Consider the following 21,959-nt stretch of genomic DNA (forward strand, 5'->3'; position numbering starts at 1 on the left):
CCTTCAGATAACATCACTGGGTACAAGTGTCCACCTGGGCATTATTGCCCCCTAGGATCTGGCCGTGGAATTAAATGTCCAGCTGGAACATTTTGCCCTCGGGATGGTCTATATTCTGTGCTAGATTGCATTAGCTGTACACCAGGATTCTACTGTGACACGGAAGGTATGTGAAAAAACATTCAAACCTTGATCAACCCTGCCTGCCTCTGAGAAATTGAATGCTACCATGTATGATAACGATAGACAAAGGAATTTTCTACAGTCCCATATTTTTTTAAAAACGATAACTTTTAAAATGTTCTTATATTAATGCTCAGAATTTCCTGAATTACTGAACCCATAATCTTCTGACGTCAGGCAAGTGTGTTACCACTGAGCCAAAGCTGAAGTATAGGGCTTGATTTTAACCTGGTGCAAGAGGATGGATTTTGAATGAATTAAAGTCAAGCCCATTGTTATTCTTTACTCTTATCCGGGTGCAATTATTCTCATCATGGAAAATGAGGATGAAATACACCCTGTATCCAACATGCAATGCAGCAGATAGTTGGAGATGTATATATCTCATCATTGATTTATGTATTCACAAGCAGTCATGATGTGATATATTCAACTCATTGTGCAGGCCAATTTCAAACTCTGCATAAAAACTGTGTAAAACCCAAGTATGGTCCTTTGGCTCATATTAACATTTCATTCCTGGGATCGCAATACCAGGACATCTCATCACTCCAGCACTCTGGTTCCAACTCTCATTCAATGCAGTTATTTTTGACTGATTTGTTGCTTCCTTAACCAGTTTCCCTGACCTACAATCATAACAAAATGTTTTCATGAATCTACTGCAGTTAATATTGTAGAAAATAGATAGATTAATGAGTGCAGATATTTCAGTTTGTAGCATATTCAGATAATGTTCACTTGCATCCAAAGAAACCCTGCTTGATCCTAAAGTTGTTACAATCCTATAATTGTAAAATAAATAATCTATGAACTTAAATACCTGTATCCAGCATGGGAATTAAAAAGGGATAATTGTACAGATTGAAAGTTGTGTAGGTTAAAAAAAATGTTTTTCAATTAGTTCACATAGCTGTACTGCAGGACTGTGTAGCTTTGTTATTTTCTGTGTAATTCCTGTATAAATATGCAGTCATGTTTGAGGGTGTAGAGAATTAACGCAAAAATTGTTGTCACCTTATCCCCGATTACTTCCTCAAAATGTACCCCCCCCCCCACCCTACCCCTGCTGGCAGAATAGGATAATGGAATTTATTGGGTAGCGTTTTTGAGATATTTCAGGGGCTTATGCCTATGTAGGCAGTCATGGCTGTCTTGATCCTATAGCTGAGAGCCCTCTCTTTCTTCCCTCCCACAGGACTTGTTACTCCAACTGGACCTTGTTCCCCAGGATATTACTGCCTACTTGGTGCCACAATACCCAATCCTGTTGGAGCTCTAAAAGGTGATAAGTGTCCACCAGGCCACTTCTGTCCTTCTGGGGGCATCAGTCCCAAACCTTGTCCCCCGGGTACTTATCAACCTCTCCTTGGGATGTCTTCCAAAAACGAGTGCCTGTCTTGTACAGGAGGGAAATATTGCCAAGGTCAAGGACTGAGTGATGTGTCAGGTAAGGGTTTGTTCTGATATTTTAAGAATAAATTACATGATTTTAATTTCATTGTATTTCTAAATGACAGAATGTATTTGCATATTTATTTATTGAAATGTAACATCTTTCCTATTGTAGGGCATTAGTGCAACATGACACATTCATCTGTATATCATGTGAATATTAATTCAGTAAAATGACATGGCGTTCAAGGTTTAACAAATAATTGTAAAATGATTGATGTGGTGGTATAGCATGTTGGAGGCCAAATATGTACATGGTGGAAGGAAACATGATCACACTGTGATCTTCCACATGCTGTCATCTTGAACTTAGTCTGTTGAAATCTCAGTACAGTGATACCCAGATTCATCCCAATGTAGGGAAAATGGATGGAATGGTCCAGGGAGACAAAAGGGAGGATTTTCCCCTCGACGGGTGGACGCGGCAGGCAGGCCCGGGAGCGGCCGCACAACGGTCCACCCTCCGCAATCGGGCCCCGACCACGATTTCACACTGGCTGGCCAATCAACAGCCAGCCAGCATGAAACACACGCTGTTAACCTCAGCGCTGTCTGGGTGGGGGCGGGAGGAGTGCGAGCGCTGAAGTGTGCGCATGCACACCATAGAACACTACAGCACAGAAAACAGGCCATTCGGCCTTCTAGCCTGTGCCGAAATATTATTCCGCTAGTCCCATTGACCTGCACCTAGTCCATAACCCTCCAGACCTCTCCCACCCATGTATCTATCTAATTTATTCTTAAAACTTAAGAGTGAGCCCGCATTTACCACGTCAGATGATAGTTCGTTCCATACTCTCACCACTCTCTGAGTGAAGAAGTTCCCCCTAATGTTCCCCCTAAACCTTTCCCCTTTCACCCTAAAGCCATGTCCTCTCGTGTTTATTTCTCCTAATCTAAGTGGAAAGAGCCTACTCGCATTTACCGTGTCTATACCCCTCATAATTTTGTAAACTTCTATCATATCTCCCCTCATTCTTCTACACTCCAAGGAATAAAGTCCTAACCTGTTTAATCTTTCCCTGTAACTCAACACCTTAAGACCCGGCAACATCCTAGTAAATCTTCTCTGCACTCTCTCAATCTTACTGATATCCTTCCTGTAGTTAGGCAACCAGAACTGCACACAATACTCCAAAGTTGGCCTCACCAATGTCAAATACAACCTCACCATAACATCCCAACTCCTATACTCAATACTTTGATTTATGAAGGCCAGTATGCCAAAAACTTTCTTTACAACCTTGTCTACCTGTGACGCCACTTTCAGGGAATTATGTATCTGAACTCCCAGATCCCTTTGTTCCTCCGCACTCCTCAGTGCCCTACCATTTACTGTGTATGTCCTACCTTGGTTTGACCTTCCAAAATATAACATCTCACACTTTTCCGCATTAAATTCCACCTGCCATTTTCTGGCCCATTTTTCCAGTTGGTCCAGATCTGTCTGCAAGCTTTGAAAGCCTTCCTCGCTTTCCACAACGCCTCCAATCTTAGTGTCATCAGCAAACTTGCTGATCCAATTCACCACATTATCATCCAAATCATTGATATAGACAACAAACAACAATGGTCCCAGCACAGATCCCTGAGGCACACCACTAGTCACAGACCACCAGTCTGAGAAGCAATCATCCACTACCACTCTCTGTCTTCTCCCACACAGCCAATTTCGAATCCAGTTTACAACCTCTCCATGGATACCAAGTGTCTGAACCTTCTGAACTAACCTCCCATGTGGGACCTTGTCAAAGGCCTTACTAAAGTCCATGTAGACAACATCTACAGCCTTTCCTTCATCTACTTTCTTGGTAACCTCCTCGAAAAACTCTACAAGGTTCGTTAAACATGACCTACCACGCACAAAGCCATGCTGACTATCCTTAATCAGCCCTTGGCTGTCCAAATAATTATATATCCGATCTCTCAGAACACCTTCCAATAATTTACCTACGACTGACGTCAGGCTCACTGGCCTGTAATTACCTGGTTTACTTTTGGAGCCTTTTTTAAACAACGGACCAACATGAGCTACCCTCCAATCCTCCAGTACCTCACCCGTGGCTAAGGACATTTTAAATATTTCTGCCAGGGCCCCTGCAATTTCTACACTAGTCTCCCTCAAGGTCCAAGGGAATATCATGTCAGGCCCGGGGGATTTATCTACCTTTATTCACTGTAAGGCAGCAAGCACCTCCTCCTCTTTAATCTCTATATGTTCCATGAAACTACTGCTTGTTTCCCTTCCTTCCTTATATACACTATGCCAGTTTCCTGAGTAAATACTGATGCAAAAAAACGGTTTAAGATCTCCCCCATCTCATGAGGCTCCACACATAGACGACCACTCTGATCTTCAAGGGGACCAATTGTGTCCCTTACTATCCTTTTACTCTTAATATACTTGTAGAAACCCTTCGGGTTTACCTTCACATTATCTGCCAAAGCAACCCCATGTCTTCTTTTTGCCTTCCTGATTTCCTTTTTTAGTATTTTCTTACATTTTCTATACTCTACCTCATTTGTTTCTTGTTGCCTATACCTGCTATACACCTCTCTCTTCTTCTTAACCAGATCGCCAATATCCCTTGAAAACCAAGGTTCCCTATGCCTGTTAACTTTGCCTTTAATCCTGACAGGAACATGCAAACTCTGCACTCTCAAAATTTCGCCTTTGAATGCCTTCCACTTACTGAACACATCCTTGCCAGAAAACAACTTATGCCAATAAGTTGGCACACGGGTGCGCTCAGTGAAAGCTCCCTGGAGGCATAGAGCTGCCTCAGGGAGCTGAAGATTTTTAACATTAAAAAATAAAGATTTCAAAAATAGGGAGAACATATCCCTGCTCATGTGACATGAGCAGGGACATGTTAAAAATGAGTTTTAAAATTTTTTATTATTTTTTTAATCACTGTTCGAAATCTCATCCTGCCCGTGAATGAGGTTTCGCAAAAAATGCAAAGGACACTTGGCCTATTCGCCCGCCTGCCAACCCTAAGGGCAGGGAAAATTTCACTTTCAATTAATTGATTAAATGTCAAAATTGAAATATCGCGCGAGGGCACGAAGACGCTGGGGTGCTCGCCCGATGTCATCGCACGTTATTTCACACTCGTACATGTCGGGCGCGCGCCTGCACACCGAGCTAAAAATCTTGCCTGAAGAGTTTCTTTTCTTTTAAAACTTGGGTTTGAATTAGAACCTTTCTTCACCTGAAAGACATAAGTGTGATTATCACACAATCATCAGTGGCTGTTTTGAAGCTTTTGGAAATCACAAATTAAATAACTTCCAATAATTTTCAGTTCAGTTACCAATAAACGTAAGTACACAAGGATCTGGCACCAGCTCAGTAATCCCACAGTCAGAGGTCACCTATAAGGAGCAGAATACCTCCTCTTGTTGTGTTTCTGGAACATGTCATTGGAGTGAACGTGGATATTACATTTACAATCACATGGAGTAATGAATTATGATTAGAAAAATGCATTGTTCTATTGCTTCTACATAGTGCCAATTTGAAAAATGCTGCTACCTTCTCTCTGCCTCTGAACAAGAGGATTGCTAAACAAATTCTCGGAAAGTTGTAACAGCCTTTAGTCCATCTTGTATTCTCCTTTAAGGCAGAGTTTGCACAGGGGATTGACTTTAGTCTTAAAATCCAATCCATAGAGGGGAGTTCAGTTCGGGTTGTTGCAAATAAGGCTGAGTAATAAAATACAGCATAATGTTAAAACAATTTTGTGGAGAAAGATCTTATTTTTCAATATATTTATCAACTAGACTAATCAGAAATATCAACCATGGGTTTTGAAAGCAGAGTTAGAAGTGTCCATTTTCCAACAGAGTTTAAGAAAACAAGATGGAAGAAAAAGAAACCTTGTATAAGGCTGACCTAGTGGTGATTTTTGTGGTGATTCCATTTATGTCATTCTAAGTAATTGAGCCAACCACGCTTGATGGAAAAAAAATCTTATGGTTTGTTACAGTTGAAGGAAGCCTCTCCATTTCTTCACTCTTTTGTTTCAGGAGATTGTTCTGCTGGGTTTTACTGCATTTCTGGTGCTAGCAGTGCCTACCCTATGGATGGTATCACTGGTGGCCCCTGCCCACTGGGACATTATTGCCCAGCAGCCTCAAACCAACCATTGACATGTAAAAATGGTAAGTTATACTTGATAATGTTGCTTCATAGCAGGCGGATCTCTCTTCAGGGATTATTGTAGCAGTGCAAGGAATTCTGATGCAATTCAGTGCTGTAATTCACAAGCTGAATAGTTTTGTTCCAGTGTAATGGAGCTCAATCTTATCTCTGTCAGAAGAATTATGAAAGAGCTATAAATTTAGAATTAGGATTTGAAATATTTGTATATAAAACATGAGATTGATCTTTCAAAAGCCTGAAAACAATGTGGAATACCTCGTAAATCATGAAAGGAAGGATTGGGCAGTGCAGTAGGATAATGCATTGACCTATAACCTTGAGGATCTAGGTTTAAACCCAGCCAGACAGGTAACTAGAGCAGTTTCTCTGTCAGCTGTATATCCCCAATGAATTTGAACAGCCCAAATCCAATTCCCACTTGGCGTGAGTTTGTGACTTAAACCTACAGATAATTCAGCATTCACCATCTTATTGAGGAAGACAATAAGATAACTGGTGTTAAAAGCACCAGGTAGAAATTCTTGTGCTTTTTGAGATGTGAAACTGGCACAAAGCATATGAGTTTAGCAGTGTGAGGGTCTAAATTCTAACACAGCTAAATTCATAGGACCCCTTTTTAGGCAGCCCTCATGGACAAATAAAACAAGTGTTATGACCTTCAATATGGAAATTAGAAGCTTGATGATTGTTGAAGGACCTTGTTGGTAATGAGCGGGGAGGTGTCAGCCTGCTCCACTCAGAAACCGTCAGGTCTCATGGTTGCCAAATCCATGTGAATTTTTAAAAGTTTTTTTTTGGTTTTAAAACTCATTTTGTGTAGCAAGGAGGAGCAGGAGTGCTCACCTGACTCCCCAGAAGTAGCGATTGCTTGTTCCGCCACTTGCATGAGGACTGCTGCTGGTGAGGCAAGCTGACCAATAGTAAAACCTTCACGATGGAAGTGCGAATGGCACCTTAAGCCCACACCAAATATGCTGATAAAGTCTGAAAACCAATTCTCAGACCTATTGATTTGGGCACAGGCTAATCAAGCAGTGTCATCAAAAAGGGGCCCTGACTAATTCCTAGGGCCACATACCTGTATGTGGAATGGGGATGGCTTTACTGAGGCTAGGGTAATGGAACATTGTTGGAAAGAGTTGACAGATTTTTGCTCTACGTTTAACTTATTACCCAGACATGTTCTTTACTGACATTGCTGAGCATTGACTTCCAACATATGGAAGACAATAAGCACACAAGAAAAATGTTTTCCAATATGTGTTTCAGAGTGATGGGTAAGTCAAGAATTTCATGGTGCCCATGTCCTTTATCCTTTGCGACGCTATGGGTGACCTGGTTCGACTTTTAAAACTCATAACTAATGCCCTGCTTGTTTTAGTTATTCCACCGCAGAGCTAGGTAATCTAATTAAGGAAAATATTCATCTATTCATTCCTAGGAACATACATGCTATACAAGCAAGCTACTGCCTGTGACATCTGTCCATCGGGGCACTACTGTATTCATGGTGACAGGATTGAGAAATGTCCTAAAGGTTATTACTGTCCAGCTCAAACTAGTCTCAACCGGAAGAAATGCCCCAAAGGTAAATGTAACGTAACTGGACAGATTTAATTAGACAGCTTTACCAGAAAACCTTTCCTTTCTGATTGGCGCGCACGTGTGAACTTGCCACTAGCTCTTCAGTACCTAGACATAAAAGATTAACAATTCTTAGCTTTGAATAATCAGAATAGCGTGCCCCTTTCAGTGCTTTTCCAGGCTGTCTTATCCATTTTTGATATGATTTTAAAACGCCCTACTAACAGTTTGCCAATAAAATAAATTTATCAATGGCAATAGTAGAAAGGAGATGAGCACTCACAGGACAGAATGGAACTGATGTTGGTCAAAATAATAGTGAATATGTGTGTATTCACTCATTCTCTGGTAGTTTGCAGGCTACAGATCTAAACCTAGAACTAGGGGTTACTGTTTAAAAATAAGGGGTCACCCATTTAAAACAGAGATGAGGCGAAAGTTTTTCACTCAGAGGGTCGTGAGTCTTTGGAACTCTCTTCCTGAAAAGGTGGTGGAAGCAGAGTCTTTGAATATTTTTAAGGCAGAGGTGGATATATTCCTGGTAAGCAAGGTGGGGAATAGGTTAATAGGGGTAGGTGGGATGCAGATTTCAGGTTACTAACAGATCAGCCATGTTCTTATTAAATGGCGGAGCAGGCTCGAAGGGCTGAATGGCCTATTCCTGCTCCTTGTTCGTATATATGTTTCGTACGAGGGTTACCTTGGAGTCAAGTGGAGCAGAATTTCTCCAAGTAGTTCGGTGAGAAGATATGCCCAACTGAGCTCTGTTTTAGCCCACTTGGAAAAAGAGGCCATTTTATCCCTGGTCTTGTGAGGCTCTCCTCAGTTATTACTTTTCAGGGGCAGTGCACAATGTTCATATGTGCCAATCCTGTTCGAAATACTGATCCCAATCAGAAATTTGCACTTTCTCTAATTACTAGAATGTCACCAAAACATGGAATTAAACATATTTAATGGAAATTGCGAGAATATTTTTGTATGCATACAGGCAACATTGCAACAATTGTCAGTTTCAGTAACTCAATATATTTTGTTTTTATAGGTACATATAGTTCGATTGTGGGACTGCAGGCTGTGTCTGAATGCACTCCATGTGATGCCGGTTACTTCTGCAGTGAAGCAGGAGCGGATCGGGTGACTGGACCCTGCGCACCTGGGTATTACTGTGAGGGTGGAGTGGATACTCCCACACCAGAGGCCAACAACACAGGCAAAGGAGGTGAGATTACAACTGGCACCGTGAGATACTCAAGTTTCCTTTTGTCTGCACTTCCAAAGCAAATGGATGAGTCTTTGTGTAAATCTGTGATTTATAAATATCAGAAGATATCAATTGTCAGTTTTGTAAGCAAACTTAAAAGTCAGAGAAAATAGGTTGCTATTCCTGCAATTGGGCATAAAAAAAGAGAAGACTGATTTTGATGAAAAATGAACTTGGACTGAATTAACCTTTTGAAATTTTGGAGGTCTTAACCTTGCAAGGTTAGCCATACAATTTGTGTCAGCTGTGGCTGAATTGGTAGCACTCTCACCTCTGAGTCAGAAGGTCATGGGTTCAAGTCCCACTCTAGGTCTTGAGCATAAAAATCAAGGCTGATATTCCAATGCCATTCTGAGAAAGTGTTGTGCTGTTGGAGGTGCTATCTTTCAGGTGAGCTGTTAAACCAAAGCCCTGTTGGCCCCCTCACATGGATGTAAAAGATCCCACAGCACATTTTCAAAGAGCGGAGTGCTCCGGTGTCCTAGCCAATGTTTCTCCCTCGATAAACATCACAAAGTCAGATTATCTTATTGTTGTCTGTGGGAACTTGCTGTGTGCAAATTGGCTGTCGCATTTCCTATATTACAACAGTCACTATACTTCAAAATACTTTATCGACTGTACATCCAGTAGTCATAAAAGGAACTATGTAAATGTAAACCTGTCCTCATAACTATAATTATTTCAACTCTAGTACTCCTTTATGTTGAAAACAAATGGCTTTATACTTGGGGCAAAATTTTGCCCTGTCAGGTGGGTCAGCAGGGACGAGCGAGAGCGGTCGGGAAGCTGACCACAGCCCACACTCCGGCAGTGACCACAATTTCATACCAGCAGGCCAATTAAGGCCTGCCCAGCGTGAAACATGCGCTGTAGCACTCAGCGCTGCTTGTGTTGGGGAGGCGGGGCGGGGGGAGGTGGCGCGGTGGTGAGCGAGCTTCCCAGTTCACACATGCTCACAGGTGCACACAGGAAAAGTTCCCTGAGGCACAGAGCTGCCTCAGGGAGCTGAAGATATAAAAAATCAAAAATAAAGAATGGAAAAATGTTGAAGAAAACATGTCGCCTCTGTCACATGAGCAGGGACATGTTATTAATGAAAATTAAATTTTTTTTTTAGTTTTAATTATTATTGGAAGCTTCATCCAGCCCGTGGATGAGATTTCCTAAAAAGTGCAAAGGCCGTTTGGCCTTTTTGCCTGCCCGCCAACTGTAAGTTGGATGGGCAGCGAAAAATTACATTTAATTGGCACTTGAATGCCCTTAATAGGCCTGTTAATTGTCAGCGGGCACGCTGCCGACCTCCGTGCGTGTCCGCCGACCTAAATACTGCGCGAGTGGGTGATGACATCGGGACGCTCACCTGAGGTCATCGCGTGTCATTTTACGCTCATTCGGATCGGGCGTGCGCCCACCTGACAAGGTAAAGATTCTGGCCTTGGAAACTTTTCGATAAGAATTGGGTTTTACTGCAGGATCTGTAAAAAGAGTCTAACTGAGTGCTGCACAATTGCGACACAGACGTTAATATAACAATTGTAATAATTATATATAGTCATTACAGGGGTGTGATCACAATTCTTTTCATATTCATCTTAGGGCCTTGTTTGGCAGGAACCTTCTGCCCATCTGGGAGCTCAAGGCCAATTGGGTGTCCTGCTGGTAGCTATAGCAACAGAAGTCATCAGTCAGAGTGTGATCTTTGTAGGCCTGGATATTATTGCACACCATACTCCACCTCATTTCTCCTGACACCTTGCTGGTCAGGTAATTTCATAGTTTAATGGTTTTTAATGAGCAGCTAAGGTTACCATTACTGCTCGCCTACATGATGTTAAAATAAAAGCCTACAGTAAAATCTGTCCTAAGTAATTTGCATTTTAGTGCATTTCTCTAACCTGATGCCTTTTCTATGGCTTGTTCCAGTTCATGGTGACAATGTCTGTTGACAGCATGAAAACTTTCAGTATTAGTATTAATTTGTTAACAGGTTGCAAATTTATCTGTTGACTGGATGATTTTAGGTTATTACTGCCCTAGTGGTACTATGGATCCTGCCCAATACCCGTGCCCAGTTGGGACCTATAACAACAGAACAATGGCTCAGAGTGTCTTGGACTGCCTTTCTTGTCCAGGTTCGTGAAACAACTAATGTACTAAAGAGTTTGGTAGACACACAAAAGAAGGAGTTAGCCTATTTTAGGTTTGATGGGTAAATAAGTCTGAGGATTTGTTTCTGCAATAAACTGATATAGTGCTTTATTGTGCCAAAAAAATCTGAAATCACTTCATGCAAAATGAATCATTTTGAAGTAGGTAAAATACAGCAGCAACTTTCAACAAATGCCATGAGATGAATAACTGGGGATTTTAGTACAGCTGAGGATGTTGAGAGTTACCACCTCGAGGTTGTCATAATAGCGTCAGCTCTCTTAGATTACGTTCATTGCTCAAGTGAGTCAGTAATGATGTAGCCCAAATTTAGAATAATCACAAAAAGAACCAGAGAGGCATTCAGAAATGTTTTTAGCACAAAGGGTGATTAGAATGTTTTATTCACTGCCTAAAACATTATTGAAGAGAGTCAATACGTGCATGCGAAGAGATTGAATAGGAAAAGACCAACTGGTCCATCTCATCATCCAGCAAGCCTGTCCACTATACAACAGGATACAGGCCCTCCCCACCTGTCCAGTGTCATGTAATCTCCCGGGAGAAGTGAAAACCAAATAAGATGCCAGGCCAATTAGAGAAGATAAATCCTCCTAGACTGTTTGAGGGGACCAAATTACCCCTGTATATACCATAGAGCATCTATCTCTTGTACAATGCCCCGTCTGCCCTAGCCTGAAATAGGTTCAGCTCTTACTCGAAGGGACTCAGTAAATTAGTGCTCACCACATTTGGTCAGCAACCTGTTCCATAAGTCTGCTATTCTCTGAGAAAGGAAGAAGGACCAACATCCGACTAGATCTGCCCTTAACAACTTGTAAGCATGTCCCCTGGTCCTCTCCAACTTAGCCAGTTGAAACAATTTGCCCACATAAACGCAATCTAATTACTTTGTTATTTTAAATTTTGATTAAATTGCCTCTAAGTCTACACTTCTCTAGAATACAGCTCATTAAGCCTAAGGCATTTTAAACTTGAGAACCAACCTTGTGGGTTTCCTCTGCACCCTTTCCAAAGCCTCAGTAACTCCCGACATGTGATGAGATCAAAATTGAATGCAGTGTTCTAACTGGGGTGTAACCAAACTGTTGTATAAGGACAAAATGGGATGTTTTGTTTTGTGGTTAATCATCTGTTGAACACAATCAAATATCCTGTTTGCTTTGTAGTTGTGAATCTTTAGATTGTGAGGCACCAGGCCTTCATCTTTTGCCATTAGCATCAATTACCTTTGTAGGGTATATACCTATTTAACATTAGATCTACCCATGTGTGTAACACTAGACTCTTCAAGTTAAATAATCTTTTAAAAGGGACTTGGATAATTGTGTGAGAAAGAGGAATTGGGAGTGAGCAAGATGATGGGATGTGTTTAGAAGACATGTGGGAAAAGGCACCATTGCAAACCTTATGGGCCTGTTTCTATTTTGTGATAATATTTGACTTAATAACAGTTGGTTATTAAAACCAAAGTGATTAACGTTATGGTTGTTCTTTTTTGGTGAACATTGGTCTGAACATTAGCCATATTCTCGATGAGGCCAGAATACCAATCACTACATTTACTTTGTAATGATCAGAAGTTTGACCCAACACTGAGCTGTGAAGCTAATGTTGATTTTCATATCTTTTGGACAGATTTTGAACCATAACCTTTAACTCCTGCTTAAATTCTGGATTTTATCATCATTAACTCCATTTTCTTTTTTGAATTCATCTTCCACAGCTGGTCAGTATTGTGACAGTAAAGGTCTAAATGCACCTTCTGGCCCCTGCCCCCCAGGGTTTTATTGCCCAGGTACTGTATGCAGCAACCAACTTCAACTTCATGCCAACATATCGGATTATCTTGAGACCCATGCAAACAGCCTTGACCATTGCCAGAATTTTACAGGGAATGTTTGTCCTCCAGGTAGTGTCATTAATTCATGTTGATTATTACATTATATTGCATTATGAGAAAAATATAGCATTGAATATAGATTTTGATTATATGAAAAATAAAAAGGAAATCTCTGAGGCTCCAGATTTCATTTATAAATGCTATTAATATTATCTTATTAAATGTTTTTCTCTTCCTTCTGTGTTGTACTATTGCAGGGATTGGGAACATTTTTCTCATCATGAGCTATTCATATATAAACAAAATCAGTCGCAGGCCACACACACACATAACAATCAATTTAATTTAGTTTTTTTTAGAGAGAATATAGAAACTTTCAACTCACCCGTTGATTTAATGCACTGGCTGAATTTGAATATTATATTGTTAAGTATTATTATAGCAATTTAGCTGACGCTTTTATCCAAAACAAATTCATAATGATGATGATTAATGCCGTTTTGAAGGCGCTACTGGCGTTATAGGTCTATATTTTTCGAAATCTTGCTGCAGGCCAAATAAAATTGAGCAATGGGCCGGATTCGGCCCACAGGCCGTAGATTCCCAACCCTGTACTGTTGTATGATTCTATGATTTTCAGCTGCCTACTCAGTCTTTCTGGTAGGCCTAGCACAGGGAATAATCCCGAGATTACTGTTTTAAATTTTATATCACAATAATGATATGTGATCCGATAAAGTGTCTGAATGTGGTGATTTGACCAGTAGTAAGCACAGCTGCAAAGTTATACTGTTCAGCCCTCTCCAGTGACAGAAGCATGACTTTGTACCGTAACTTAGTTTATGAGTTGGCAAAGAATTTATTCTTTTTGCCAAAACTCGTAGTATTGCATTGAACGCTGGGGCTGGATTCCCACCACACCCCTCCCCCCACCCCCCACAGCCAGGTATGTTTTTGGCACGAGGGCACGCAAAATATAGGGGGTAGCTAGCCCACTACTTTCTTGCCACCCCAGAGCTGTCCCCCATAATACGGGAGGGGTATGGCCTACCATATGTAAATAAGTAATTAAGGGTCAATTGAGCTTGCTTATAAGCCAATTGACCTCACTATTACACTGCCACGTCTGGTTGTGACATCTGTCATCCCATTGATTGCTAGGGTTGGTCTGGCTGGCGAGGTGGGTGTCTCCCTTCCCTCACAGCTCCATGTGCGTCCCTCCCGAACCTCCGGTCGCAGAGGATGACCCCCTAGAAGAGGAACACTCTGCTGGTCTAGGGTATATGACGTAGCTACACTTCCCTGCTAGGCTCATCCTCCAAGACCATTTGTAGGATGACGTAGGGAAGTCAAGCTCCAAGACTTCAGATACATCCAAGTCAGGCATTGCACGTGGCAGTCTGCCGTTCTCAGAAAAAAAGATCGCTTGGGCAGGCAGGCAGGAGTGGCCAGCCCGTCCTTTCAAAAAAGTTTTTTAAAGGGCGGGAAGGAAGGGGGCTACTGTCTTCGGTGGGGGCTATAGGGGTGCCTTTTATGCATTGGGGGTATCTCACCAAAAATAGTACTCTCCTTCCACCCTCCCCGCAGCACTGCAAAAACCACACCCCTCTTGCCCCACTGCCCCAAGGTGCCCAATCCCTCCCCACCCAATACCCCTGACTTACCTGAGTCTGGGATGCATTGGGGCATTCATCCTGGGCCTGCTCGCAGTTCCACTACTGAGCTTTGGCGCTGCTGGCCATGCCAGGACTTCAGCTGCCAGCCAATCAGATTGGCCAGCAGCTCATGAGAATGGGACTTCCTCCCAGTGAGGGATCAAAGTCCCATACTTTCCTTGTGGGTTGCTAGTTGCTGCAGGACCGACTTCTTTTTGATGTTCGGTTTCTGACTGACTTTTTAGTCAGGGGGCGGGGTGGCTATCGCCCCCCCCATAAGATCCAGCCACTGGTATCCACTGCATAAAACACAATTTCCATGACACAGTTAAATTGTGAATACTAATGCTGATTCTGAACTTTTTAAATTTAAACACAATAATTAATTGGCTTTAGATATTAAAATGTTCAAATCAGCACAATAATGAAAAGATCTTTTAATTAAAATCGGATCACTGTCAGAAAACCAGCAAAAGCCTTAGCTATGCAGATAATAGATTTGATTTTAAAGAATATAATGAACATTTCTTAAATTAGTAAACCTAGTTTATATAATGCACTGGAAATTCTTTACTAATCTGCAAACGTCTGTGTAATCATTTTTTAACTACTATAGAACTGAAACTTTGACATTTTCAAAGAATTTACTGATACAGCATTTTAAAGCATTTATTTCATAAATACATCATAAGTTGGGATGAATCTAAAGGCTGTAATTTAAATAATTGCTTTGCTAATGTTGATAAACCAGTTGTTCTAGCTTATCATATTTCAATCCAAAAATTGAATTAAATCCCACTTTAAAGATTTCATTACAATAAATTACATGACGATATTAAATAAAACACCATGAATTCAAGGCAAAAATAAAAACATGCGCAGCCTTTTATTCTTTTAAGCAAAATGAGGTAAATGTTGCACTCATCCAGTTGAAGAACATTAGCAATGGAGGACATCCTCCCTTTTGATAATTGATGTCATCTTTTATTACCTGTAAGTGTTTCGCTCTGCTCTAATAATGGAGACAAATTTCTGCTGTTTGGTATTAATTGTCCTTGAGTGTTTACAAAATAACATTAAACAGCAAGCTGTGGGAATCTTTCCTCAATGTGCTTTAACTCAGCCTGTGAAGAACATCATCGTTTCCCATGGCACCTCCTGCATAACCTGTGTCTATGCCAGTTTGTGTTGCATTATGCATGAACACGTCCTTGTAAGTTCACAAACCAACATTCGTTGGCAACTGGATCGACACCACCAAAGCTGATTCTGCATGCAACCATTACAGCTGTCAAAGAGAGCTGAATCAGTGTCTGCTGTATTTGAACTCAAACCCTAGAGGTGAAAGAGAAGGATGTAGTTGCATGATTTTGCACATTCCAATCACAGAGTCATGCGCATAAGGAATACAGATGAGAGGATGGACTGCATCCCAGTAAGTGGGATCATAAAATCATCCCTAGTGTGTTAACCCATTGTATCACCCTGTCCTTTCCTTACTATTCTATTGATTCAAGAGCTACTTTCTATTTTGATTGATTAATGGATAGCCAGATGACAAACTTCTTTCTCCCTCAGGGTTCTACTGTCCTGAAGGTTCTTCCCAGCCAGCCCCATGCGATCTTGGCCAATACTGTGAGCAGTCTGGTCTGTCGAGCCCAACTGGACCATGTGCTGCTGGGTTTCTGTGTGGTGGCAATGCAACTGTCATCAACCCAAAACCCTGTCCTGCCGGACATTACTGCCCAGAGGGAACAAGGTATTCCAAACCCTGTCCTCCCGGAACCCTCTCAGGTGAGAGTGTTAGCTACATTAGTTTACAGTTCTGCTTTTATAAGAAGTTTTTATTATGTAAGATTAAAAAGCTATAATTTTAGTTATTTTTTTTATTATGAAGTACAAACCTACATCAAGGGAAGGAGGGAAGGACAGGGAAAGACCAGCTGAACCATCATGGCCCTAGGCCCCTTCACCAATCAGTATACTTTCCCTGGGATTGGGGGGTGGGGGTGGGTGGGGAATGCTCTTAGCCAACCATATTAGGAAGGAAAACAATCTCTGCGGAAATTCAAGTTTTTAATTGCTACTTAAAGGAATATTCTAAGCTTTCTCCTAGGAGCATCTTTTAGGCTGCATTTATATCAATGTTTTCACACCAGTATGATAGATAGATCGCTGCATTTACCAAACCTCATTCAGGGAACCATGTATCCCAGCCCACTCTTTAAAGACTCTTGGGTGCAAGTGGCAATCTGATTGAGTTGCTGATGCTGTCGTTTTGCTCCATAGTATTTCATGTTTCATTTATAAGGAGAAAAATAAATGATTTTGATTCTTTTAGAAGCTTTGAAAAATTTCAAATCTGTTCCAGGTGCTTGCTGATAAAATGCCAGTAGATGGCAGACAGGCAACATCTCTTTATTTCACATGTGCATTTGTTTTTTTTTACTGGTGTAATTCTCCAAATTTACAATACTCCTATCAACATGAGTGAGAAAAACATCCTTATGCAGGTACCTGAATCTCAGTTGAATTTTTTGTGAAGCCTTCGTGTAGAAAGAAACTCACTCTCACAGTCTAAGATAAAGACAAAATATTGCAGATGCTGGAAATCTGAAACAAAAACAAAAACAGCGCTCTGAAGAAGAGTTAAACGGACTCGAAAAGTTAACTCTGTCTTTCTCTCCCCAGATGCTGTCAGACCTGCTGAGATTTTCCAGCATTTTTTGTTTTTGTTTCACTCTCACACCTTCACCATCTGAGCAAGACTCCTACCTGTAACTGAAATAACTTACGAGAAACGCCAAGCTTTCTGATCAATAACTCCATATCCTTGACAGTGCAATTACTCCAAGAAGAGTTACTTGGTTCCGTCTTTCAGTAACAGATGCACCCTAAGGCTGCGCAAAAACTTTTACGCCAAGAACTACAATATGTAATTATTATATAAGTAAATTATCCATCGTGTTGCCCACAATCAGGTGATGAATCTGCCCTTTTTCCTACATTTGGCAATGGAGTTGGGGCAGAGAGACACACACAAACTCATAGCTTCCTAAGGGGTGATAACTTGCAACTACATTTTGATAGTTTGAATGGGAAAGTTTGGTGTAAGAATTACAGGGGTAAATATGGACATGGAAGCCTGGCCAAAAGCCATGAACTAAGGTTTTTGGACAGGAAGTGTGCATCCCAATGATTTTTCATATAGATGTATAAAGTGCCTATAATAGAATATATAATTTATTATGAGGTGGTATGGATGTTTTGTGTTAATTGATTCTTTTTGTTATTTTTCTCACACAAAGTTCGTCCAGGAGGAGCTGCATTGACTGACTGCAGTCCTTGCCCATCTGGTCATTATTGTGAGGCCTATGGCCTCTCAGCTCCATCAGGTTTATGTTCTGCAGGATATTATTGTCCTGGAGGACAGACTACATCTGAACCTTTAGATTACATATGTTCTCCAGGTCATTTCTGTCCTGAGGTCAGTATTATATTGTTTCCTAATTTTTTTAACTTGTTGTGAAGTACTGTAAAATAACTTGGTGGAATACCATTGTAGTGTATAAATTACATGTTGCTGATGTGGTTTTGGCTTTTTACCCTACACTTTTTCCACTGGTCACAGCTAGACTATAGCTTCCATAAATAGGACAGAACCAGAGGCTCGATAGACACCTTTGGATTTGTGTACCTGGCTTTAATAGGCAGCAACTACTTAGCATAAACCATTTAATGTAGGGATCCTCCGGACCAGATTTTCCAATTACTTCCAAAGGTGAAGATAATGTGATGTCAGACCAATGTTTATGGGCTAAAACTATTGGTCAGCTTTATTTATAGAAGAAAAATGTACAACCATCAAGACAAAATAAGATAAAATGGTGCAATAAGAAAATAATGCAATGTATCAATTGCTTTATAACAGCACAATCATTAATTCTTACCAGTGGTTCTTAGTAACAGTCTTTGATGATGACTATGAAAGAAGGTTACTGTTTAAGCTGGCTTTTAAACTCTGGCATATGTTTGGTTGTGGATAGGCTAGAAATTTTGGCAAATGTCGGAGTAGAAACTGGTGTAAATTGCTGGATATGCCATGTCAGGAAATTCCAAGCCATTGTGTTACTGGAGTGAAGGGCCCTTATTTCTCCACTATTTTGAAATGGACCATAAAGATAGAATTACACTGAATCTCATTAAAAATTTATCAAATCTCAAGTCCAATTAAAAGGAATGAATTTGGCACACATGGAGAGATATTTTCTGACCATAATTTCCCAACTTATGTGCACATATTGGTTGAACCCAATTGAGGCATAGAGGTATGTAGTGCCAAATCTCCACTCACTATTTCTGAAACCTAGTTCAGCATATAAACAGTGGAGACAGGAAACCTGGAAATTTCATTAACATAAGTAAATTAGTCACCCAGTGTTGTGTGCTCATTGTCCCAGACTTTGTGCAAACTGAATAGTCATTAATAATTATGCTGTGTGAAATGAACTCCCAGGCCTTCTAGCTAAATGGAAGTAGATGGAAGTTCATTTGAAGGCTCCACAAGCGTTGGTGTTAAGTGGTTTTTTATTAGACTTTGGGGGCCGGATCTTCGTCATGGAGTCGGGAGATCTTCCAACATTGCAATCCCGCCTTCCGCCCAACAGTACCAGACAACTCTATTTTCATGGCGGGGAGTTTGGGATGGGCTGGTGTCGAGCCGGCCGCCTCCTGCAGCAGCCCCAAGGTGGAAGTGGAGGCAGACCAATGCCAAGTTAGCCATGTTAAAAGGCCTGCCTCTTGCTTCCTGAAACATCAGACCAGTCCTAAAGATGTATGTGAAGCCCCTAACCCTCATCCCCTGCTCCCGTAACTCCCCTGTCACACCCTCCGCCCCCATAACCCCCTGCAACCCACTCAGCAAAAGGGATATTTCACACAATTAAACCTGAATTTCACTATTGTGCATTGCAGAATTGCACATTATTCAGTGGATAACGTACTCTAATGCATCTGAAGACATCCGTTTTCATAATGCCACTCATTGTCTTGACAGCTTGCCAGATATGAGAAGTGATAACCTGACAAACATATTATTTAATGCTCACTTATCTTTTCAAAACAAAACCCTATGATCACTCACTGTATTAAAAACATATAACTTATGATACAACATTTCCTTATGACATGTGAAGTTGGCCACATCTTTTGGACTTACCTTTCATATGGTTCCCAAATCCAAACTAGGGTTTCCCTATGGTTCACAGCACCTGAGCTGGTATGTAATGCACCACCTTCCAAAATATGCCCCCCTGCTTGAAAATTGCTGAAGTTCTGAAATGCCCACATCTGCAATGGAGCCAGCAATATTGGGACATCAGCGTGCAGACTCTCGATCTGCCCCTCATCTCACACCACTAAAAATCGTCAGCGATGAGAATGGGGGCAGAAATCCCAGAATCAGGTCCCGTACACCATTTTAAAATTACACCCGACAAAATTTGTCCCCTGCAAAAATTCAGCCATTTGTGTATGTTTTGCCATTCCTAAGTCTTGAGAGTACGTGAAAAAAAGCACAGTACAACCTAAACTGAAATACCCACCAAGGTGGCCCCAATCATATTTGTAGATGTAACCAGGCAAAGGTTATTGAGGAATTGTAGGCCAGGGTCTTCAGAGAGCCAGATGCAGAGTGGTATCAACTGCTACTAGGAGAATTGCAGCCAGTGGGACACAGCCAGTGACACTGCCAGTCAGCCGCACCTGAAACATGCCTTAATTCTTTCAAGGATGCTGCCATGCCCATCTACAGGGATAGTGCTGTGGAGAGACAGGGAGGGCCTCCTCACAACCACGTCATGCAGCAGCTTTACTTCAGCAGCCATCATGCACTAGGGAAAGTGTGGCACTGTCAGGTGCCTGTGGATTGATGCCTACCTACACTTAAATTTTCTTTAGTGACTGGTGCTCCAGGAGGGTAATCTTCCCCAATAGATGCTATAATGGGATTCTTTGCTTTTCAATTTTATTAAATCTGCTCTCATACAGGGAAGGGAATTGATTTTGAGTTTTCTTTTCATAAGTATTTTCAATGCTTCTCGACAATGTGGGTAAGGAAGATTAGAAAAATAAACTTAAGTATGTATTTAATAGCTGTGAGGAACATTAAAGCTACCGCACTGTAGATCTGTTCATAAAGACAAGTCCTGATTAGGCTAAAATATTACAACCTCAATTCCCTCGAATAATGTTGCTTTCAATATTCACAGGGGAGTGCCAATCAATCCAGCTGTGCACCAGGTCATTACCAGCCCAAATGGGCAAAGAAAACATGTGAGGTTTGTCCTCCAGGATCGTACTGCCAAACTCTAGGTAAAAATTGAATAAAACAATGCTAATAGTGTATTTGTCATAGGGCTGATGTGAGGAATGAGACTAATCTTCCCTCCCTAACAGCACTGTGGGTGTATCTACACCACAGGGAATGCAACGGTTCAAGAAGGCAGCACACCACCACCATCTCAAGGGCAATTAGGGATGGGCAATAAATGCTGGCCTAGCCAGCAAAGCCCACATCCCTTGAATGAATAAAAAACAAAAATCAATGGCTACTCTCAGAAATGTCATTCCATTTTTTTTAAACTCCTTCTTTGTAGTTGATAATATTTTGGATTACCTGTATTCTTTTCTGTGTCCGTTTTTCCAAGGAACACTCAAACCTGCCATTTGCCTCTTGGGATCTTACTGTCCAGCTGAATCTGCAAGCCAGCACTTCTGTCCTGAGGGTACCTATGGAAACCAAACTGGGTTACACAGAGCATCAGACTGCCTGCCTTGTGATCCTGGAATGTACTGTCAGGGTTCAGGTATCCTCCAATCACTTTGCACTTGTCAACAAATATATGGCAAAATTCATTGGGTGATCATGCATTCCTGTTGCATTGCACTAATGACCTGATACTTTGGGTGGGATTTTAACTCCCTCCACTTGGTGAATACGTGGCAGAACGCCGCTAAAATTGCACAATTCTATTTTCTGCTCCATTGCCACCCTACAGCAGTTTTAATGCTGCTATTTTTGCCAGCAGCTGAGAAATCTGCTTCACTCAGCCAGGAGCTTCATTGACATATGTTTATCAGGTCATGCAGGATCCCAATGGCATTTTAATAGTGTACCAAACAGGGCATGTGCCTGCTTGGCAAATCTTGTAACAATTGCTTGCCAACACATACAGTCTGGACTCAGACACAGAGAGTGGTTAGTTGGTTGTGGAACGGTGAACAATATAAAGTCCAAGCCTTGAGGAGATGAGTTGGGGGGAGTCACCAAGTATTTATCTAGACTTTTTAAAAATTCTTCTTACAATATATGGCAGCCTTCCACCTCACAGGACAACGGTTTGATCCGTGGTAGTGTGTGGCTGTACCCCTTATACTTATTATTTTCTTACTGACTCCAAGCAACATTGCATGTATCAAGCGAGTGAAACATCGTGAAGAGCAGTATGTCCCATTTCTGGAAACAAGAGGTATAAAATCCATGAGGGACGAAAGCTGAATTGAAATAAGAAGTCAAAGCAATTTAAATTGACCCATTTCCAATTTACTATACATTCCCAGACTTATAGTTAAAGT

At 41.2% G+C, this 21,959-nt stretch overlaps 1 protein-coding gene across 1 annotated transcript; it reads left to right on the forward strand.

The window, feature by feature from the left end:
- Positions 1-1,557: 1,557 nt before the first annotated feature.
- Positions 1,558-17,660, forward strand: LOC144691558 (uncharacterized). The gene is made up of 9 exons (XM_078559761.1): positions 1,558-1,633; positions 5,671-5,805; positions 7,248-7,394; positions 8,436-8,612; positions 10,254-10,421; positions 10,679-10,789; positions 12,553-12,738; positions 15,903-16,083; positions 17,633-17,660. The coding sequence occupies exons 1-9, from the start codon at positions 1,558-1,560 to the stop codon at positions 17,658-17,660; spliced, it is 1,209 nt and encodes a 402-aa protein (XP_078415887.1).
- Positions 17,661-21,959: the final 4,299 nt, after the last annotated feature.

The sequence above is a fragment of the Cetorhinus maximus genome, chromosome 2 (genome assembly GCF_964194155.1).
Source record: "Cetorhinus maximus chromosome 2, sCetMax3.hap1.1, whole genome shotgun sequence".
NCBI lineage: Eukaryota > Metazoa > Chordata > Chondrichthyes > Lamniformes > Cetorhinidae > Cetorhinus > Cetorhinus maximus.